General features: G+C 47.5%; 1 protein-coding gene across 2 annotated transcripts in view; it reads right to left on the reverse strand.

The window, feature by feature from the left end:
• The window catches only part of RSBN1L (round spermatid basic protein 1 like), a 49,078-nt gene extending 31,966 nt beyond the window's left edge, over window positions 1–17,112 (reverse strand). For both annotated transcript variants that reach the window (XM_080575323.1, XM_080575322.1), the window contains exons 1-2: window positions 16,414–17,112; window positions 4,347–4,460 (exon numbers count right to left, since the gene is read on the reverse strand). In XM_080575323.1, the coding sequence (XP_080431449.1) occupies window positions 4,347–4,460; window positions 16,414–17,059 (760 nt within the window). In that variant the 5' untranslated portion in view covers window positions 17,060–17,112. The remainder of the gene's footprint in view (window positions 1–4,346; window positions 4,461–16,413) is intronic.
• Window positions 17,113–18,396: the final 1,284 nt, after the last annotated feature.

Raw genomic sequence — 18,396 nt, forward strand, 5'->3', positions numbered from 1 at the left:
AGCCTGGCTCCGTTCTCTTTATCCCCTCCCTTCAGGTATTTATAGACTTTGTTGAGATCCCCTGAGCCTCCTCTGCTGCAGGCCAAGCAGCCCCAGCTCCCTCAGCCTCTCCTCACAGACCTGCTCCAGTCCCTTCATCATCCTCACAGTCCTGTGTTGGATTCTCTCCAGTCTCCAGAACCAAAATCCACTTCACATATACAACACAATCACAGGGTGAAAGAAATCTTGTGTGTGTACCCAGCCTGCTTGGACTCATCCAGCAATTTAGCCAAAAACAGTTATATGAAGAGCCTGGGGGCAGAAACACCATTCTCATAGGAATAGCTCCTATAGATGGGGCAGCATAGCAATTCTCACTGAAGTCTTATATATTTGTATTTGAAATATAAGCACTAAAACCCAGTAACTATTTTACAGTGATACATGCGCACATGCCACCCACATACTATCCTTATTTTGCTTAATTCATACCCACAGCCTTCACGCCAGTCCTCTGACCTTTTCCAGCCCAAGAAACCGTATGAAAACCTCTCCAGCCCGCAGAGAACTCACAGGCAGGAGCGTGGGCTGGTCCCACCCCACGTCCCCTGAAACGTTGGAGCACAGCCCTGCTCTTCCTTGAGCTCCCATCCCGAGGCAGCGCACCCTGACAGCCCCTCACCCTGCCTGCACAGCAGCAGGGACTGCTCACCTCCGGCGTCAGATCCTCATCGATGCGCCTGGCCAACAGAAGGCATTAGCTAGACAGGAGGATCAATGCAGACAGCCACAACTGCAGCGGCAGAAATGAGGCAGTTGGGGAAGGGAAGGAAGCAAGGTCACGCAGCAAAGATGTCTCCGCTGAACTCAGAAAGCAGCGACCCACTAGCAGCATGAGGTAAACGGATGACTGACTGCATTCTTTCTGAAAAGTGTTTGAGGCCCACTGGAACTTAAGAGCTCCGCTCTCAGATCATCTCATCACACATACCTTACCTGTATTTTACATCTGTGGTTTACCCTATACTGATCTATTTTACAGGTAGAAGTTGGTAACTTGGTGCATAAGGATGGTGAAGTCAAATCATTAGTACATGCAAATCAGTACAGTGGGATTATAAGCAGTTTAAACAACATGCTTGTGTAAGGAAGTTTTGTTTCCAAAAAACACAGCCTTCACTTCCAAATAAAGATTACAGAGAAAGAGGAAAGAGAATAAATATGGATTTATTCTGCATAAATTATCTGCTAGTGAAAAAGGATGACAAATGTTGAGCTGTAAATGTGTAAGAAAAGCCACCAGGCCCACTGAAAGAGTTAAATATCTCTTTTAGCAGGTCCGAACATGATAAAATACCCCTTTCCAAAGTTGCCCTTCTCTATCTAGGGCACGTTTATTGCTGCTTTCAACAGAAAGGCAACACCAGTTTAGGCAGATGAACTGCTTGCATCCCTAAGCTTCTCTAACTGAGGTGAATTCTTCCAGTGTTAAGCTCAAAGCACCAAAATCAGGCTTACACAGCAACTCCCCCAAAAAAGGCCTCAAGCTCTCAATGCTGACCTCCTCTCATATAACCTTGGACACCTGGTTTTACTGTCTGCAGTTACACAGGCTATTGCCACCATTCCCTCAAAGGAAGTCACAAACGAAGGAGAAAAAAGGAAAAAACTAATAATATTCTCAACATAATAAAAGCATTCAGCAGATGGCCAGTGACATTTTTAAAACAAGATCTGGTTCTAATGCCTAGGAGGAGACATAATCAGTCCCCACAGACTGGCACTGAATTCTTAGAGGTTCCAAGCCTTTGCTCGTAAGTCCATGCACTGAATTGTGAGCTCAGAATAAGAGGGCTTAGAGCTTAATTTTTGTTTCAAGAAGAAGATATCCTCAGCTGAAGGGTTACTAGCATTTCAGAAGGTCATAGAGGCACTGACTACTTAGACACGCAAGTTACATCTTGTAAGGCCTCTGCCCTCTAGCCCTCAGCTGTTAGGACATGGAGCTACACCAGCAAAGCAGTCAGGAAATGCTGTACCACCACCACAGAACATATAAGCACATCTGGATAGACTTGGGGAGGCCCACAGGAGACATCCCAAACTGCTGTTCTGAACAGAATATAAACCCCATGGAGGTTTACGTCCTGCCTGCTTTCTGCTCTCCTGACACACTCCTTTCTTTCCCTGAAACAGAAGTAGTTTTTGCAGGACACTGGCAAAACCAGGCACAGCCTCTACAGGCCACTGCTGCCCCACAGAAGGGTTAACAACGTGCTGTCTTTGCAGCTTCCTACCCCGTGCCCTCTTTCTGCTGCCATTCATCACACGAGGTAGGAAGTGCTGGTACAGAAACAAGACCTGAAGACTGTCACTACCAAGGCAATTAAGTGTTGCTCAGTATCTCAGCCACCAACTTCCTTCCACGTTGGAGGAGACAAGTCTCATCTTTCACAGGAAGTCAGCAGCTCAAACATCCTGCGTGCTGCAGGCTGATACCTAGAGATCTGCTCGGCACAGGTTTTAAGCTGTCACGATTTCTACTGCAATCACTTGGATCCATATTTGTACTCTAAACTGTGATGCAGTAATTACAGAGTTGCACGCCTGCTACCTCACATGAATGTGCTGTAGATAATGCTTTGTTTTGGGAGATTCAGGTTTTTTTTGTTGTAAATTAAACCCCACAGCAGTCATAACAGAAATATTTATCAGGAGTTTATGCCTAACTTCAAAAGCAGAGCCTGAAAATAACAGATAAAAAATATTGGGTCTACTTAAACAAGCTGACATCCTCAGAGGAAAAACTGGCAAAGCATGACGCATATAAATAGAGAGTGGAGGTGGACCAAGGACTGGCTTAACTGCGGTGCTCAAAGGGTTGTGATCAGCAGCACGACGTGCATCTAGAGGACAGCGATACTGGAGTACTCCAGTGCTGATACCGCGGGCCAACACTGCTCGATATTCTTCAGTAACGGCAGGGATGACAGAACAGTGTCCCTTCAGCAAGTTTGCAGAAGAGACTGAACTGGAAGAAGTGGTTGATGCACAAGAGGATTGTGCTGCCAAGCCAGAGGGCCCTTGACAGGCTGGAGAAAATGAGGCCAACAGAAGTCTCACGAGGTTAACTCGGGGAAGTGCAGAGTCCTGCAGCTGTGAGGAATAACCCTGTGCTCTGCAGGCTGGAGACCAACTGCCTGGAAAGCAGCCTGACAGGAAAGGACTTGAGAGTCCTCATGAATGCCAAGCTGACCATAAGCCATCAGCTAAGTCTCCTGGACAGGATTAGGAAGAGCATTAACTGCTCCACCAGCAGGCTGATGGAGCGATTCTTCCCCTCTGCTCAGCACCACTGACACATCTGGAAGTATCGTGCCCAGTTCTGGGCTCACCAGTCCAAGGCAGACATGTGCATACTGGAGAAACTCCAGCAAAGGGCCAGGAAGATGACTAAGGGAACAGAGCACTACTCACAAAAGGAGATGCTGAGAAAAGCAGGATTTTTCAGCCTGAAAAGGCTTTATGAGGTTATTTTTTTTTTCAGCATGTATAAACATCTAACAGGAAGGAATAAAGATGTAGATACCTCACAAAAATCGATGAGGCTGGTAAAGACCTCTTGAAATCATCTAGTCCAATCCAACATAAGACAACCAGGGTGGTCATACGCTGGTACTGGTTGTGCAGATTCTGGAGTCTGCATCCTTGCAGTCACACAGAGTCTGATGGGACGCAGCCCTGGGCAACCAGCTGTACTTTAAGCAGTGGCATTGGACTAGACTATCTGCAGAGGCCCCTTCCATCCTCAACTTCCGTACGATTCTACGAGTCAGTGCGTGTACAAGCAAGTGCAGGAACATTTTCATTACATTCCACTGCAGTAATGGAGTTGGATAAATTAGCCAAAATTACAACTGCCTGTTGCGCACACTTATTTTCTCATTATGTAACAGAGTTCCTGAACTAGTACTCCTTGGTTCTTTAGTTTTGTGCATTTAGTGTTAGATATTTAATGACATGGATTCATTTTTCCTCTATCTGATATACAAAATTACAATCTTCTTCAGGAACTGTTGAGACAGCATAGATATTGGCAATGTCATTGCTTAAAGCAATGTCTTTACTGCTACTGCATAAGAATACTGGCATTGTAGCAATAGTCATTTTTTAAACTGCAGTATCTGCAGTTGAAGAAAGTTAACATTTATAATTAAGTTTTAAATTCCACGCCTTATACCAGCTATTCCTGGAAAAGGGCATTTAAGTTAAATGAAAGACATAATATTAAAATTCAGCACTCAATCCAATTACAAAGGTTTTAAAGCACTACAACGAAAAAACACTAAGCAGCTTGAACATACCTTTCTGCAATAATTTGATCTCTCCATTCTCTTTCTTGATTTCATTCATTATTTTGTGCTTCTTCTTCTCTTTCTGTTTCTTTTCCCTTTCTTTCATTTTCTCTTTGATTTGAGCTGTAATGCAAATATTTTACAATTAAACGAGAGCAGCAAACTGCCACATGCACATTTCATATTGCTATTATGCAAGCCCTATTAAGAGGATAAAAAGAGTTACAAGGAAATTCCGGGACTTATGATATGAAAAGCTAATATTTATCTGTTGCATAATTCAACATAAACTTAGTGAACCTAGACCAGTTTCATTTCTATTACACTAGAACTGTATCAACAACTCAGCACGTTAACTGCACACAGTTAACAATTTTTACTTATGGTACCCTCTGCTCTTATTTTCCACTCATATACAGCTCTTATTTCGTGAAATTCAAATTACATGAATATTACATATTACAAATAGATTAGAAATGAAGGAAGAAGTACAGCGTATTTTCCTGGATGCTCACATACACTAGAAATTTCACATAGACTCCACATAGTCTAAACTTAAAGGCTTTCACAGGTATCTTGGAATGAAAATTTAATTTGTCAGCTGCAAAATCTTTTACCTTAAGCTCACAGGCCACACTAATGTGTTAACAGCAGCAATATGTAATTAACAGACAATACAAAAAGGTATGCTAGTTCATTATTTGTTGAAAAACCTGTGTTTGCAAAGAAGCTATAATGCGTTGGTGTTTCCCTTGCTTTCCTGCCATCAGCAACAGCTTATTTGAGCCATCATTATTCATTTACTTTGACAAATCATCACTCCAGGTTTTAAGTCTGTCAGTAGAAAGCAGGCCCTTTTAGCACGCTTTCTACATGAAAAATACTAGACCCACAGAAATCATGAGTTCTAGGACCTCTCTTTTCAAGCTGAGCTTAGAATTACCTTTGAGGCCAAGCACTGAGGCCTAGTTAAATCCAGCTTCTCTACAGTCACTGCAACCAACACCACACGTCTGGTTTCTTGGCCTGCAGCCTAGTACCTGCTCTAAGTGTTTATTGGGCTTTTGAACCTTCACAGGGGAAGAGTAAACCTCATTTCAAGCTTCTACAGAACTGTATGCTTCAGAATGGCTTCTCAGTAATAAAGCTGAGAGACGGTGCTGATGTGTCATTTATGGCGGCTGCAATATAGACCCCACGTGGACGTAAGGAGAAATTATTTACTTTTCCTCGAGCATTCACAGAAAGCAGAAGGTATCTTCACTAACAAACGTTCAAAGCCAAACAAAAGGAAGCCTTCAATTTTGGAATGGAACAGAGAGCATCGATAACTATTAACATGCTTTGTAAATAGTTTGGTTAAATAAGAAGTACGAGGGCTTGACGTAAGAGTAAAGAAAGCGCGAGGGTTAATCCACCTAAATGGACAGTGCAATAACAACTCCGCAGCTCTCCTATCTTTCCTTTTAGGAGTTTTCTAATAAGGCTATGGAATTTGAATCTTCATCAGTTACAATGAAGAATGCATTTTGGAAAGAGGATGGACAAGCATAAAGAATGAAAATAAACAACAACAGATAACAGCTGAGTTACGTCTGTTGCCTATACACAGATCAGGCCAGACAACAGAGAGAAAAAAACTATGCTGGCACAAAAAAAAAAAGGTAGTAAGGCAGCCATGGTTAAAACTGTCTGGAAATGTTAGTTCTCAGCCACTGCAATAGCCATGCCCAGGAAGAGCGCTCTAATGACTCGAGCAGCAGGATGACAAAGCAGATTTATCCGCAGGGCAGAGCGCAGAGCCCAGACAAGCTGCTCTCAGCAGCACAAGCCCGGACTTCCTAGGGACAGGCTGAACAGACAGGATCCTTCCTCAGCAGCCGCCTCCCCCCCAGACAAAACCTCCAAAACTGCAAATCCCCTGCACCTCGGAAGCACGAGATAGGAAGTAAATTTTACAACAGGATTAGAAGCAGCGCCATGAAAGCGGATACTCACTCACTCAGCACGGAGGCAGCAGCACCGGGCTTGATTTGTAACCTGGGCTGGATGCTCAGCCCAGCCAGGATTACACGATCATCGCGGACGGGTTTTTATCTCGACATCTGCATGGTGTTAAGAGGTACACTTGACTTCTGCTATCACTTCGGAATCAAAGTGAGACTGAAGAGCACACACAAGCGGCGAGCCTGGCTGAACAAGGATGAATGAAGGACTGAAAGAACCTTTTATTACCGGCTCGTGAATAGCATCACAGGCCGGTGAATCCTGCAGCTCTGACAGCAGCAGTGCCTACGTAGGGACAGAGAACAAGCTGAAGCCTTTTAAAGGGCCTCTAGTTTACTTTCACTTCTAGAAAGCTGAGACAATGGTGAGAGATTCCAGACAAAAGAAACAATGGAAGTGTCCTACGACCCCCTCCAGCAGCATCCACAAGCAGCTCATACCTGAAGTGACTGTAAATGTAACGTAAAGGCAGCTGAGGAAGGTTTGAAATAAATTACACTCAACTATTTCCCTTGTAGAAATCGCGGTGCTACACCAGGACCCGTGTACAGCCTGAGGCATGTATAAGAACAGCTGAGGATCCCAGTTTAAGCGTACAAGTTCTCAGGTCTCCTCCCTCTTGAGTTTTCAGTTCAAACGGCTTCAGTTTATGAGGAAAATTTTTTTTGGGGTAGTCTGGCTGGCAGAACTGACACACAGCTCCCGAACAGTTCTGCAGAAGGATCTCCTCAGTAATCCACGTCCCACTTCACAGCTCGCAGTGGGATGCAGAGATAAAACTCAACCAAATTCTTTTAAGATGGAGTTTACCACAAAATCTATCACAACTTAGCCACGCTGGCTCTACAACAGTAAGTTTAAGAGTATCCAACAGTCATTACAGCCCATACGCAGAATTAAAACACCTTTCCCTGTTAAATGCCATATGCTAAGTGCAGTTCCTCAAACACAGTCTCCATGCTAACTGCTGACGTAGCAGTAACACTAAAGCCGGTGTAGGTTGACACAGGCTCTAGAGCGCTTTGAGAGTTTCCCAAACACCACAGAACATCTTTGAGTGGCTTCTCCAAGATAAAGTTTCACTGCCCTCTAGCCATGCACCATTTCAGTCCAAATCTCACTTTCTCAAACAAGAAAATCCTGTTTGAAAACAAACGCACCCAGCATTGGGCAATTTACAACCTAGGTGTTGTACAATAAGTGACCAATAAAAGACAAAGCCTGTCCTGTTGAACAAGTCAACAAAACCTGCGAACTCCAGTATGGTCTTTTGGAGATTTACTGGTAGCAACCAGTACTGACATCAAACCTTCGGTTCCCCACTTCATTTGCAGGGCAGCTGTGTCTCAAAGCAGTAAGGATGCAGAGACGCTTACAGCAATCTTCCCATGTCCACGGGATATTCTGCAGTTACCTCCCAACAATACTACTGACAACAAACAGAACTGGGGAAGAGGAAAAAAAAAAAAACTTGAGCTGCAATAGGTAAGGGATGAAACGAGTCTCCAGGGCACTGCAACACACACGGAGATGACTCTGGACAAGAGAACATCAAGTACCAGCAGGCAGCACCTCCCTGTACGTCACAGCACTGCACAAGCAGCTGCAACAGACTGCGTGCACCACGAACTACTGAGCACTTAGAAAAGCAATTAACGAATTCAAGTTGCACATGCTAACGAGGACACCATTTGAGTTCAATGTAAGGTTAGGGGGTAATTTGACTCAAAGCGGGGCGTCAAGTTGTACACAGAAAGGCCTTGTGTTCGGTATGTTCAAATAAAGGCACGACTTAGAGCTGTGATCCATTACTGGAACTTTTTCCACAAGGGTGGGTTTTGGGGGTGGGAGTACATTTTTTAAAAGTAGGCTTAAAAAATAATAAAGAGATGTTCTAGTCCAAATAAAAGATTAATTCAAATTAAGTACTAGGTACAGCATATGTTCTGCAGCAAATCACATGAAGGTTTATAATAAACCTTTCAAAATTCATCAAAGTTCTATGTTATTTTTACATGAAGCCACCTGAGCCTACCTACATGTTAATAACTGCTTTCCCATTTCAGTTGATATCCCAGCAATATAAACTTCAGTTTGACTTCAGCCGATTTAGGTGCTCCCGCTTTTACCAAGGTTGTTCTGGTAAGGGATAATCAGGAGATTAGTCATGAATATCAGGACTTGTTCAACTTTTTGATCCATTTATTAAGAAAAAAGTAACGTCTGCTCTGTCTATTTTGAAGAGGGAGAAAATAGCAAATCTTAAAAGCTGTTATTCCAATGCCTTGAGGGGGAAAGTCAATCATGTCGCCATCTATCACCTCGGAAGTGACAGCAAAGAATACTTATATGGGTATTAAGATGCCAACAAAAATGCAGTGAAGCAAGCCTCTCTGGGAAAATACCAGCTCCTCTACTGGAGACTTCAACTAACACTTGCTGGTTTGTCAGCACATCAGTCACACCAAAATCCTTGACGTGAAGCCATCCAGAAGCCTACGCAATGCTCTAGATCTCGACTTGCCCACACTTACACTGCTGCAGGAAGGTTCTTGTGACACCCACCGCTCGGTGCTCCACGACACGCTGACTTCCCTATCTTACCGCTCGTCTGAAGACTTCCAGGAACCGGCTCCAAAGAGCTGATGAAATATTCAGGTCCCGCTTCACATTAAGCCATACTGGCATCTTACTCACTTTTGTCTTTTAACAGCTACAGTGGGGGAAAACAGCTTAACCAAGCAATTGCAGCTTACCCAAGCAATTACATACCAACTTGTCTTCTCATTACTGCAGCGCACAAACCCGTACCAGTCTTCTCACGTGGCTACTAATTTTACTACATGCTCTTCCTGCATGCACACACACACTTCCTATTCCTGTACATAGCCCTAAATACACGTTACATCAAACTTTCAGCTTTCAGTGTATCACAGGGTACAGAGGGACGGACCCTGCACCATTTTGCAAAGATTCTTCCCTATAAAAATGTACTTTTGCTTTGTGTGTCTTTGACAAAGAAATACACTGCTCAGGAAATAACTGCTCACAGACTAAACAGATTGAAAATATCTTCTGCAGTTCAAAAAATAAATGCCAAGCACAGCAGGACGTGGCTATGGAAGGTCCAAGCAACAGTGAAGATTGCTCCTTCATTTTCAAGCTCTACTGTCCGAAGAAATAAAGCCTCTAGTACAGTTATTTTTAGCTCTACTAAATACGCCAAAGGCATGAGTAAACTTTTCAAAATACGGAGATCTGGGGGAATACGTATCCTTGTTTACAGTAATCACAGCACCCAGTGAATTAAGAGATTTCTGGGTGTCTCACGTTCCCAATACAAGTGTCACTACAAGTGCCATTTTCTTTGGATTTAAGGTCCTACAGGAACAGCATACCCACAAAAAAAAAAAAGCAGCCCCAACAGTATATCTCAGGAAGTGCTGTATACGGATGGAAGACTCCATTAAAAGCTATCTCCCACCTCACCTTCCTAAATGGCATCTAAAGAATGTTCTCACTCAATTAACTCCCCCCGATTAATTGAATTAATTCAGCACAACACACGTACTTCCTCCTCGAGCCCAAACGCTCCAACATTTTCTGGGTGTTGGGCCAAGTGGAAAAATAGAAGAAACGGAGGATGAACTGTATTTATAAGGTACACAGCCACGTGCACCTAAGGCTATAGGAAGCGATTTCCTAACTAGGTACCTTCTTGTAACGGTTGCAACAATTTAGGAATCGTAAACAGAATCAGATTTCAGAAATGTAGCCAGACCTTCTTCACCTCTGCTGCAAGTGTCCTGGAAGAAAGAGGTAAATCAAGTGCACATAGAACAGGTCGAGCAGGAAACGCTTTGTCTTGGCTTACGTGCAAAGCAGCTGCCGCTCTGTGCAACCCGCACCTTGAAGCCGGAGCTCGAGCGAGGCGGCTTTCACCCCGAGCCGAGCTTCAGAGCCTCGTCAGAGAGATGCCAGAAGCTGCAGCTGCTTTGCATCGGTTTTCCAGATGGTAACCCACATCAGTAGTCAGCCATAGATTATGTTCAAAGTGCTCTGCCTCTCTCCCCTCCCTTTGATTTAAGGGCTGTCACTGCACATCAGGCAAAATATTTACAAGCCACTGCTAACGGCCGCCGTCAATACTGCCAGCGCCCACAGCGCTGTGCCGGAGGGAAGGGCGAGGAGGAGGGGAGCACATCGGGCACCAGCCCTTCCATCGCCCTTTCCTCCCTTTAATACAAACACCCATAAAGTAAAGCCTCAAGAAGGCGTGTTTATCTGGCCGTGCAGATGCGTTCAGTACATTTCACACCACTACGGTAACGGCCCTGACACCTGCACATCCATCCATCCAAACAGCCAACCCTCCTGAGGTCTCACACACGAGGAAACCCAGACAGTATTTCTAAGAAAAAAAAACACAATAGTCTTCTCATTCCAATAAATACAAAGAAATACTTGGCAGACATCCCTTTCAGCAATTAAAGCTTAAAATCCAAGGTACGATTAAAGACGACCCCTCGACAGCTGCAAACTTTTCCCCAAGCCCTCCAGTGAAGGGGAAGGAAGGAAAGCCCCTTTTCAGAATTAAAATACTTTGGAGAAATGTAAGCCTTATCTCTCTGATTCCTCTAATCTCTGCAGTTTCTTTTCCTACGTGCAGAGCCGTACAAGCCAAGTATAAGCCCAAGCACTGGGGAGTTGCATCAGAAAGCAGCAGTGGAGAACGTGGCAGCTGCAAACAAGGCCTCCAGAAGAGGTTTCAGATCTGACGCTTCCAACTGCTGTGCTGATCTCGTTTCAGCTCAGAAAAGCTGTTTGCGATTCTACAACCGGAGTAAATTTCTGTGTATAACTGGCATGCAGAGCTGGTTCTGGGGTACAGGAGAGGCTTCGTTTGCTCCCTGACTTAAAAAACAAAAGATTTTGCTCTCTCCAGCAAGGCTTCATGGTAACTTCACAGAAACAAAAGGGGACAGGATCCCTCTGGACAAAGATACACTGCCTCAAACTCACCTCAGCATCAGATGCTTAGTTTGGAGACCTGGAAGTGACATTTATGTAAGCTGCAAATAAATCTTGACCATCTCAAGAAATTCGTGAAGTGCTTCTTCCTCTTGTGTCTCACACCTAAAGCCCTCAACACTTTCTGAGCACTGCTGACTACAATGTGGTATCTGATTAGAAATATATTGCAGAATTCAGAGGAGTGAGCACAAAAATGGCCTCTGGATTTAAAGGAGTCGGGAGCAGGGAGAGGGGTGGTCGGGTTAAGCAGGACAGTAAAAAAAAAGGGAAAATAAATAGAAACGAACAGAAGGAAATGCTTAGCAGAAGGAAAAAGGCAACCTACCCAACAAGATGACGGTCCCAGATCTAAAGAAGGGAAACAGAATACCCTAAGCTAATTTGCTAAGTTAGACTATGAAACGAGCTTCCCAATGATGCAAACTGAACTTCAGCAGCAGCCTGAAATGTGATTTTTCTTAAAAGTTCAAAAACCCTTAAGTGGCACGCAAGTCAAAGCGACAACGTTACCAGAGGAATCAAAGGTAAACGTCTGTCTGAAATACCACCTAACCTATCTTTCAGTGACATCAGACTGGAAGTAAAAGCAAAAGGCTACGGTACCATGCTCAGCTTTGCTTTCCTGCTCATAGGGGAAACCCCCAGCAGCAAGTTAAAAATACCAATCTCGTTCTGTAATGGCTTGCACACTGAGGCAGTGTTATCAGCAAAGCCATCACTGAAGACGAAATACGAAGGAGGAAGGGAGGGAGAGAGGAAAACTGTACACGGAGATGGCAAAAAGAGGAGACATCTGAGGAGCCTGGCTCCCACCCTGCAGCACGCCTGGGGAACGAACCAAACCAAACGAGCTGATGGGGCGGGGAGTGGCTGACCCGAGCCTCGCGCTGCTAGGAAAACAATTTCAACTGGGAACTGCTAAAGCGGAGTATCAGTGAAACAACTGGGTCGGCATAGTCATAACCCGGAACGGCAGGCACTTCCCTCAGACCCGCACGGCATGTGAAAACACGGCCACTTACACAGCTCGCAGTGCTGCTGGCCAGAGCGAACCCGCCAAGTAAATGGCAGGTTTGTTTTGAACGGTCCGAACCTCACGTCTCCAGGATAAACCACGCAGGGGGCGACACGGCCTTCCGGATTCTGTGCCCTCATCTCAGGGCTCACCCAACCCATTTAGGTGAGCCTGGAGCTGCAAGGCCTGGCTCCGATCCTCCAAGCTCGAGGCCCTGCCCATGCAACGGCCACAAACATCTCCCAGCGAGCAGTTGTTCAAGGAAGGAAACACGACAAATTTTAACGGGTCTAAAGACATCATGCTTTCTGTTAACCACCTTTAACACCTTCCTATCACTCAGGACAGAAGGGTGCCTCAAAACCGGGTGCTCTGGCCCAGCAGTCATCACAGGCAAAGGACAACCGGCAGCCCTCACGCTCAGCTCTTCTGCCTGGGTTAAGATGGCAGGCGGAGAAACTTCTCACCGTTTCCTGCTCTGTGTCAACACCCCATGCTATCGGCACTAGAATTAGGAAAACGTTATTGGTACTCCCCAGTTTGCAAGCCCTACGATGCCAGTTTTCCAAGCCCAGACCTCACGTTCATCCACCCCACATCACCACGTGCCCACGTTGCCTTGGTGCACCACAGCCCCTCACGGCACAGGTCCTGCCCTTCCTCCCCAGCTGCACTCCTCATCTTCTCCTGTACATGCAGGCCCTCCCCCTCTCACCAGAGCAACGTTTTTTCCCCCGGCACCATAACTGCTGTATGCAGAAGAGCATGCACACAGCTCACCGACTGGAGCACATGTCCTCCTAACCCACCAGCACCCTCCTCAAGCTCATTTGGAAACCCCTTCCACCTCTCGTGCCTACATGCAATCCATCTCCACTTTGACCGTGAAGGGGGCAGTGGAGTTCTTCCACCTTCAGATTTTTATAAATAAGCAAGTCCCACCTGTTCCACCCACTTATCTTCCGGTAGTTTTATTTTCCTGTACAGGGCTCCGCACCTGTAGCCTTCTAACCCGCCCCACCTCCCTTCTGAGGTGAGGCACTGACAGGCGCACCAGCTCTGAAGGCTACGCACAAAGCGATCGATACTGTCAGTTCTGCGTTGCTGCTCGCTCTCCGACGCGCTGAAAGCGAAAAAGGCTGGCTAGAGGCAGGCTGCAGAAGAGGCACGCTGCGCTTGCCTGCATTAGGTTGATTTTTAGCAAGTATTACCAGCTGCACATACGACAGCTTCCGCAAACTTCTCTCATCACAGAGGGCCATGTGTTACTCCTGCATTCCCCCTACGTATTCTGTTCATGCAAGCAGCTTAGACTTCTTTTTATTATATGAAATCCTTTCAGTTTGCCCCGATGTCGTACCTGTAGGCTGCCTACATTTTTCACTGTCCTTCTAGGTACCCTGCCTCTATCCTTCCTTGCTTTTCCGCAGCACTTACCTGTGTCTTCTGCCCCATACCAAGATCAGCATCACCTCCCTCTCACCATTTTGCATGCTGTTTCCTCCCTCTCTTCCCAAATCCACTCATTCCAAAAACACTGCCGCACCCCGCATCCCTTTGGTATCTTCTGATCCATGCCCCCACCCTCCTGCCTTAACCCATCGGTCTTTGTTTGCCTCCATCGCGAGGATTCGGGATGCCCTCCCTTCCTCCCCAGGGTCATTCTTTTCTCCCTCCATAACTGCGTTTCTCCTTCCCTCTCTGGAAAGTAAATTATTCACAGGATTAACAGCACAAACCTGTTCTTTAATCTACAGACAAACACAGAACCACTTTTCAAAGGCCAGCTGCTCTCAGCAGAGGACTCGGTGCATCCCTCGCTTTCTTGCGGCCCTCTCTGCTGAAGCACACAGCCCAGTGAATCGGAAGCTCTTCGACGACGTACAGAACTACGTCAGCAGCTATGGCGATAGAAATCACTTCCTCGAAACAGATCTAAAGACCTTGACGCCATAAAGGGATCATTTGCCTCGGAAAACGTCCCGGCCTGTTCTCAGGCTTTCAAAGCTAAGTTAAACGTAAAAACACCTGTTCTGAGCAAACAGCAGCTCAAACCTCAAGTACTTGTACCTGCCAGCACACAGGTTGTATTTGAGAAAATGCCCTCCCCTGATAAGAGCGGGAGGACGTAAGGCCTCTACAAGGCCAATCCCTACTTCCAGGAGGGTTCAATTCACAGTTATTCAGCTGACACCATCACTGTCATCATTTCTTTTACCAGCACGCAAAAACATTTCATCTTGTTATTACAATATTGTTCCCGGAGATTTATTGCCACAGTTGGGTAACACTGGTAGGACGCCACGGCAAAGGGAGCGAATATGGTTATTATTTTCATAACTTCGCAATGAAGATACTGTGAGCTTCTTGGTAGCTATCAAAAACAGCAAAACCACTTCACCATCATTAAATGTTTACTGAAAGCAACTTCCAAAGATTTTTCCCAAGTCATCTTTTGGACAGAAGAATGAAAATAAACGTACCTAAACTGAAATGCTTGGAAGTGCTGAAATGATGTACTTAAAGCCCACTTGTTCAGCAGCAATCAAGGTCCCAACAAGAAAATGCACAGGACACATTGAATCAAGAGAATGCAAATAATTAAAAAAAAAATAAACAATAAATACTCAAAGGTAAGCAAATCTGAACACCTAATGCTACAGCACAGATTAAGATACCAGTGGGAACTAGCAGAAAATGCGGTAAGGCAGCTGGACGATGTAATCGATAGACAGAAAATGGTATATTGATATTAATAATTGGTCTTCGCATGCTTGGCTCATCCTGTAAGCACAAGGAATAGCCTATAATCAAAGCAACCTAAGCCTACACAAACGCTGCAATTTATCTTTTCTTCGAAAGAAAGAAAGGAAACTTGCTTCAACTAGGTAATGGAGCAAATGTTTGAAGTTCTTTGCATTTTAATATAAATGCAAAGGCATCAACATCTCATTTAAGGTCACTGGAGACTCGGCAACCATATGCTGGTAAAAAAAAAAAACAACCATACTCCTGTACTGCCCTATATTTCCTAAGCATCTATTGTCAGTGCCTGTCAGCAACAAGCTAGCCTAATATCTTATCTCACCTGGAGTGGCCGTTTTTGGCCAAATCCATTAATAAACTAACCCAGCACTCCTGACCTTCCTCCTGAAGGCCTGGCGCATTTCTTGGAAGCTTACAGCCCAGTAATTTTCAGAAAATAAAGGAAAGCTGAAAAAGCACCTAAATAAGACACTGACAGTCTGCTTATCTAGATTTCAAGTGCATGGTCCGTGACACTCCATGACTTAGCCTGTAAAAACGAACAGCCCGATAAATGAGCTCACCGAGGGTCCCTTCCAATTTTTAACAAACACGTATTTTCATAACGCGCGGTCTCTGTCACAGCAGCGACAGAAACTCGATTTCTTCGGCAGACCCCCAGAAAACCCCCGGACACCCTTATTTCCCTAATAGGTAAGAAAACCTAAGGCCTCTGGCAGCTTCTGGCTGACGCCATAGCTAATTCCACACCCCCTTTTTTTTGACAGGATTGACGGCAGAGCGAGCTGCCGCTGCCTTCCCCGGGAACTTGCAGAGAGGCAGGGGTCCCCCGGAGCATGGGGGGTCCCCCACACGAACAGTGGGGCTCCCCCCCACAAAAAGAGGGGCTCCCACACACAAAGAGGAGGTCTCCCCAAAAGCAGGGGGCTCCCACACACGACCAGGGGGTCTCCCCAAAAGCAAGGGGGCTCCTGAAAAGCAGGGGGCTGCCCCACACAAACGGGGGGGGTCTCCCCAAAATCAGGGGACTCCCACACACAAACAGGGGGGCTCCCCCCAAGCAGGAGGCTCCCCAAAAGCCGGGGGCTGTCCCCCACGACCAGGGGGGCTCCCACCAAACAGGGGGCTCCCCCCACGACAACAGGGGGTCTCCCCCGAAACAGGGAGTTCCCCCCCACGACCAGGGGGTCTTCCCCGAAGCAGGGGGGGGCTCAGCGGCCATCCCACCCCCCATGAGGTGCCCTCCCCGCTCACCTTTCTGCAGCAGCAGCTTCACCTCCCCGTTCTCCTCGCGGGCCGCCGCGCTCAGCGCCCCGCCGCCATCTCCCCCCACGGCGGCGGCGACGGCGGCGGCCCCGGCCCCGGGCAGGGCTCCGTGCTTCCTCCTCTCCTTGTCCCGCTTCTCCTTCGGCCTCTTCGCCTTGGCGCTGCCCACGACGGCCACCCCTCCGCCGCCACCACCACAGCCGCCAGCACCACTCTCAGCGGGCAGAGCCAGGCGGTGCCGGTGGTGGCGGTGCTGGTGCTGCCGGTAGGAAGAGGAGGGCGAGGCGGGCGGCAGCAGCACGGCGGGCGGCGGCGGCGGCAGCAGCTTCCTGGGCAGCGGCGAGGGGAAGGCGAAGCCCCCCGAGCTCCCCGAGGGCAGCGCGGCGAAGCCCCACGCCGCGGGGCCGCTGAAGCTCGGCACCACCGGCGGCTGCTTGTTGCCGCCTCCTCCTCCTCCACCGCCGCCCCCTTCGCCGTTGACACGCTTGGAGCCCTTCAGGCTCCTCTCGTCGGTCCCCTTCATTTTCTTGGCGGCCGGCTGCGACCCGCGGGGAGCCTTCGCGTCCGGGCCCGGCCTGGAGCCCAACGGCTCCGGCGACGCGGCGCCACGGCCGGGGCTCGGCGGCGCCGCCATTTTGCGCTCCTGCCTCTATTTACTCGCCGCTCGCCTCGACCGACGGCGGCGGGAGGGGCGGGAGGGAGGGGGGGCAGCCTCCGCCTCGTCCAATGATCGCCAAGAGAAGCCGGAGTGACGGCGCGATAGACCAATGGGATGGCGGGGAGGGGGCGGGTTCTCGGGGGATTGGGGGTGGCGGGCTCGGCTGAGTGCGCAGTTGGGGAGGAGGAGGGGGGTCGGCGGGGAGGGTGCGCGCGTCGGGTCGCTTCGTCGGGGGTCGGGGCGGGGGTGTGGAAGGTGACCTGAGGGGGGACTGGTGGCGTTTTGTGTTAATTTCTCGGGGTTTTGGCTTCCCCAGCAGCCTGAGGGGGTGGAGGTCTCGGGAGGGCTGGCGCGGGGTGGTGAGGGTGGGATCTCGCGCGTTTGGCGTCGAAGGGTGAGATGGCGGCGGCGTTGTGGGCTGAGCCTGAGCGCCATGCACGCTCCCGAATCGTCGTCAGAGGTTGGGCTGGAGGCTTGGTGGGAGGACGGCCAGTACTGCTGGGGCTGTGAGAGATGGCAACCCACCTGAATTACCAGCCCTCAGGAGCAGCAAGACCATTCAGCCCTCCGCTGCTGGTGCAGCAAAGGGATGGCCTTACTGCATGAGGCAGCACAGCATATAACGTGGGCTTGTTGTCCCGAGTGGGAGCTCTCCCAGCCCTGCCTATGGCAGCTTGAAATGATCCTGAGATCTGTTGTAAGCAAGCAGAGGTCACAGGAATAAACAGAAGATGAGTCCTTGGTGCCTGGAGTTGCTACACTGCCGGTGTCCCACTCGCATTAATCTCACTCGTCCTTGGAAACTTTCGTTCTTTCCTCAGTGGAAAGAAAGGGTTAGCTACTGAATCGGGTTGTATCTGTCAGGCTGCTACAAATCAAATTGCTTTATGAAGTTTTGTATATGCTGTGTTAGTGGACAAATAAGGTCTGGAGATTACCTTTGCTTTTTTTTTTTTTTTTGCTTCACACCCTATTTTCATGTGAGCTACAACTGATCAGCCTCAGAATAAGCTTGCTTCTAGTAGTCCTGCTGTCTTCTCCTTTATTTCATTTTTTTTTGCAAGTTATAATCCAAGGTGAATAGGATTCAACGTTCATCTCAAAACAGTGAAGAGCAAGTTCTCTATCCAGCTAGCTCTATTAAAAGGACTTTTCCTCACGTGATTTCCTGCTGTAAGGGGGTATCTTCAAGCTGGATTTCTGGGCATGATGGGGGAAAATGGCATCTATATCAAAGAACAGGAAGAAAAAATGCAGCGTGTACTTTAGCCGTAGTCAACTACCATCCAATCCCAGACCAAAATCCAGGTATA

This window comes from Anser brachyrhynchus, assembly GCF_964034855.1.
Source record: "Anser brachyrhynchus genome assembly, chromosome: 1".
Classification (NCBI taxonomy): domain Eukaryota; kingdom Metazoa; phylum Chordata; class Aves; order Anseriformes; family Anatidae; genus Anser; species Anser brachyrhynchus.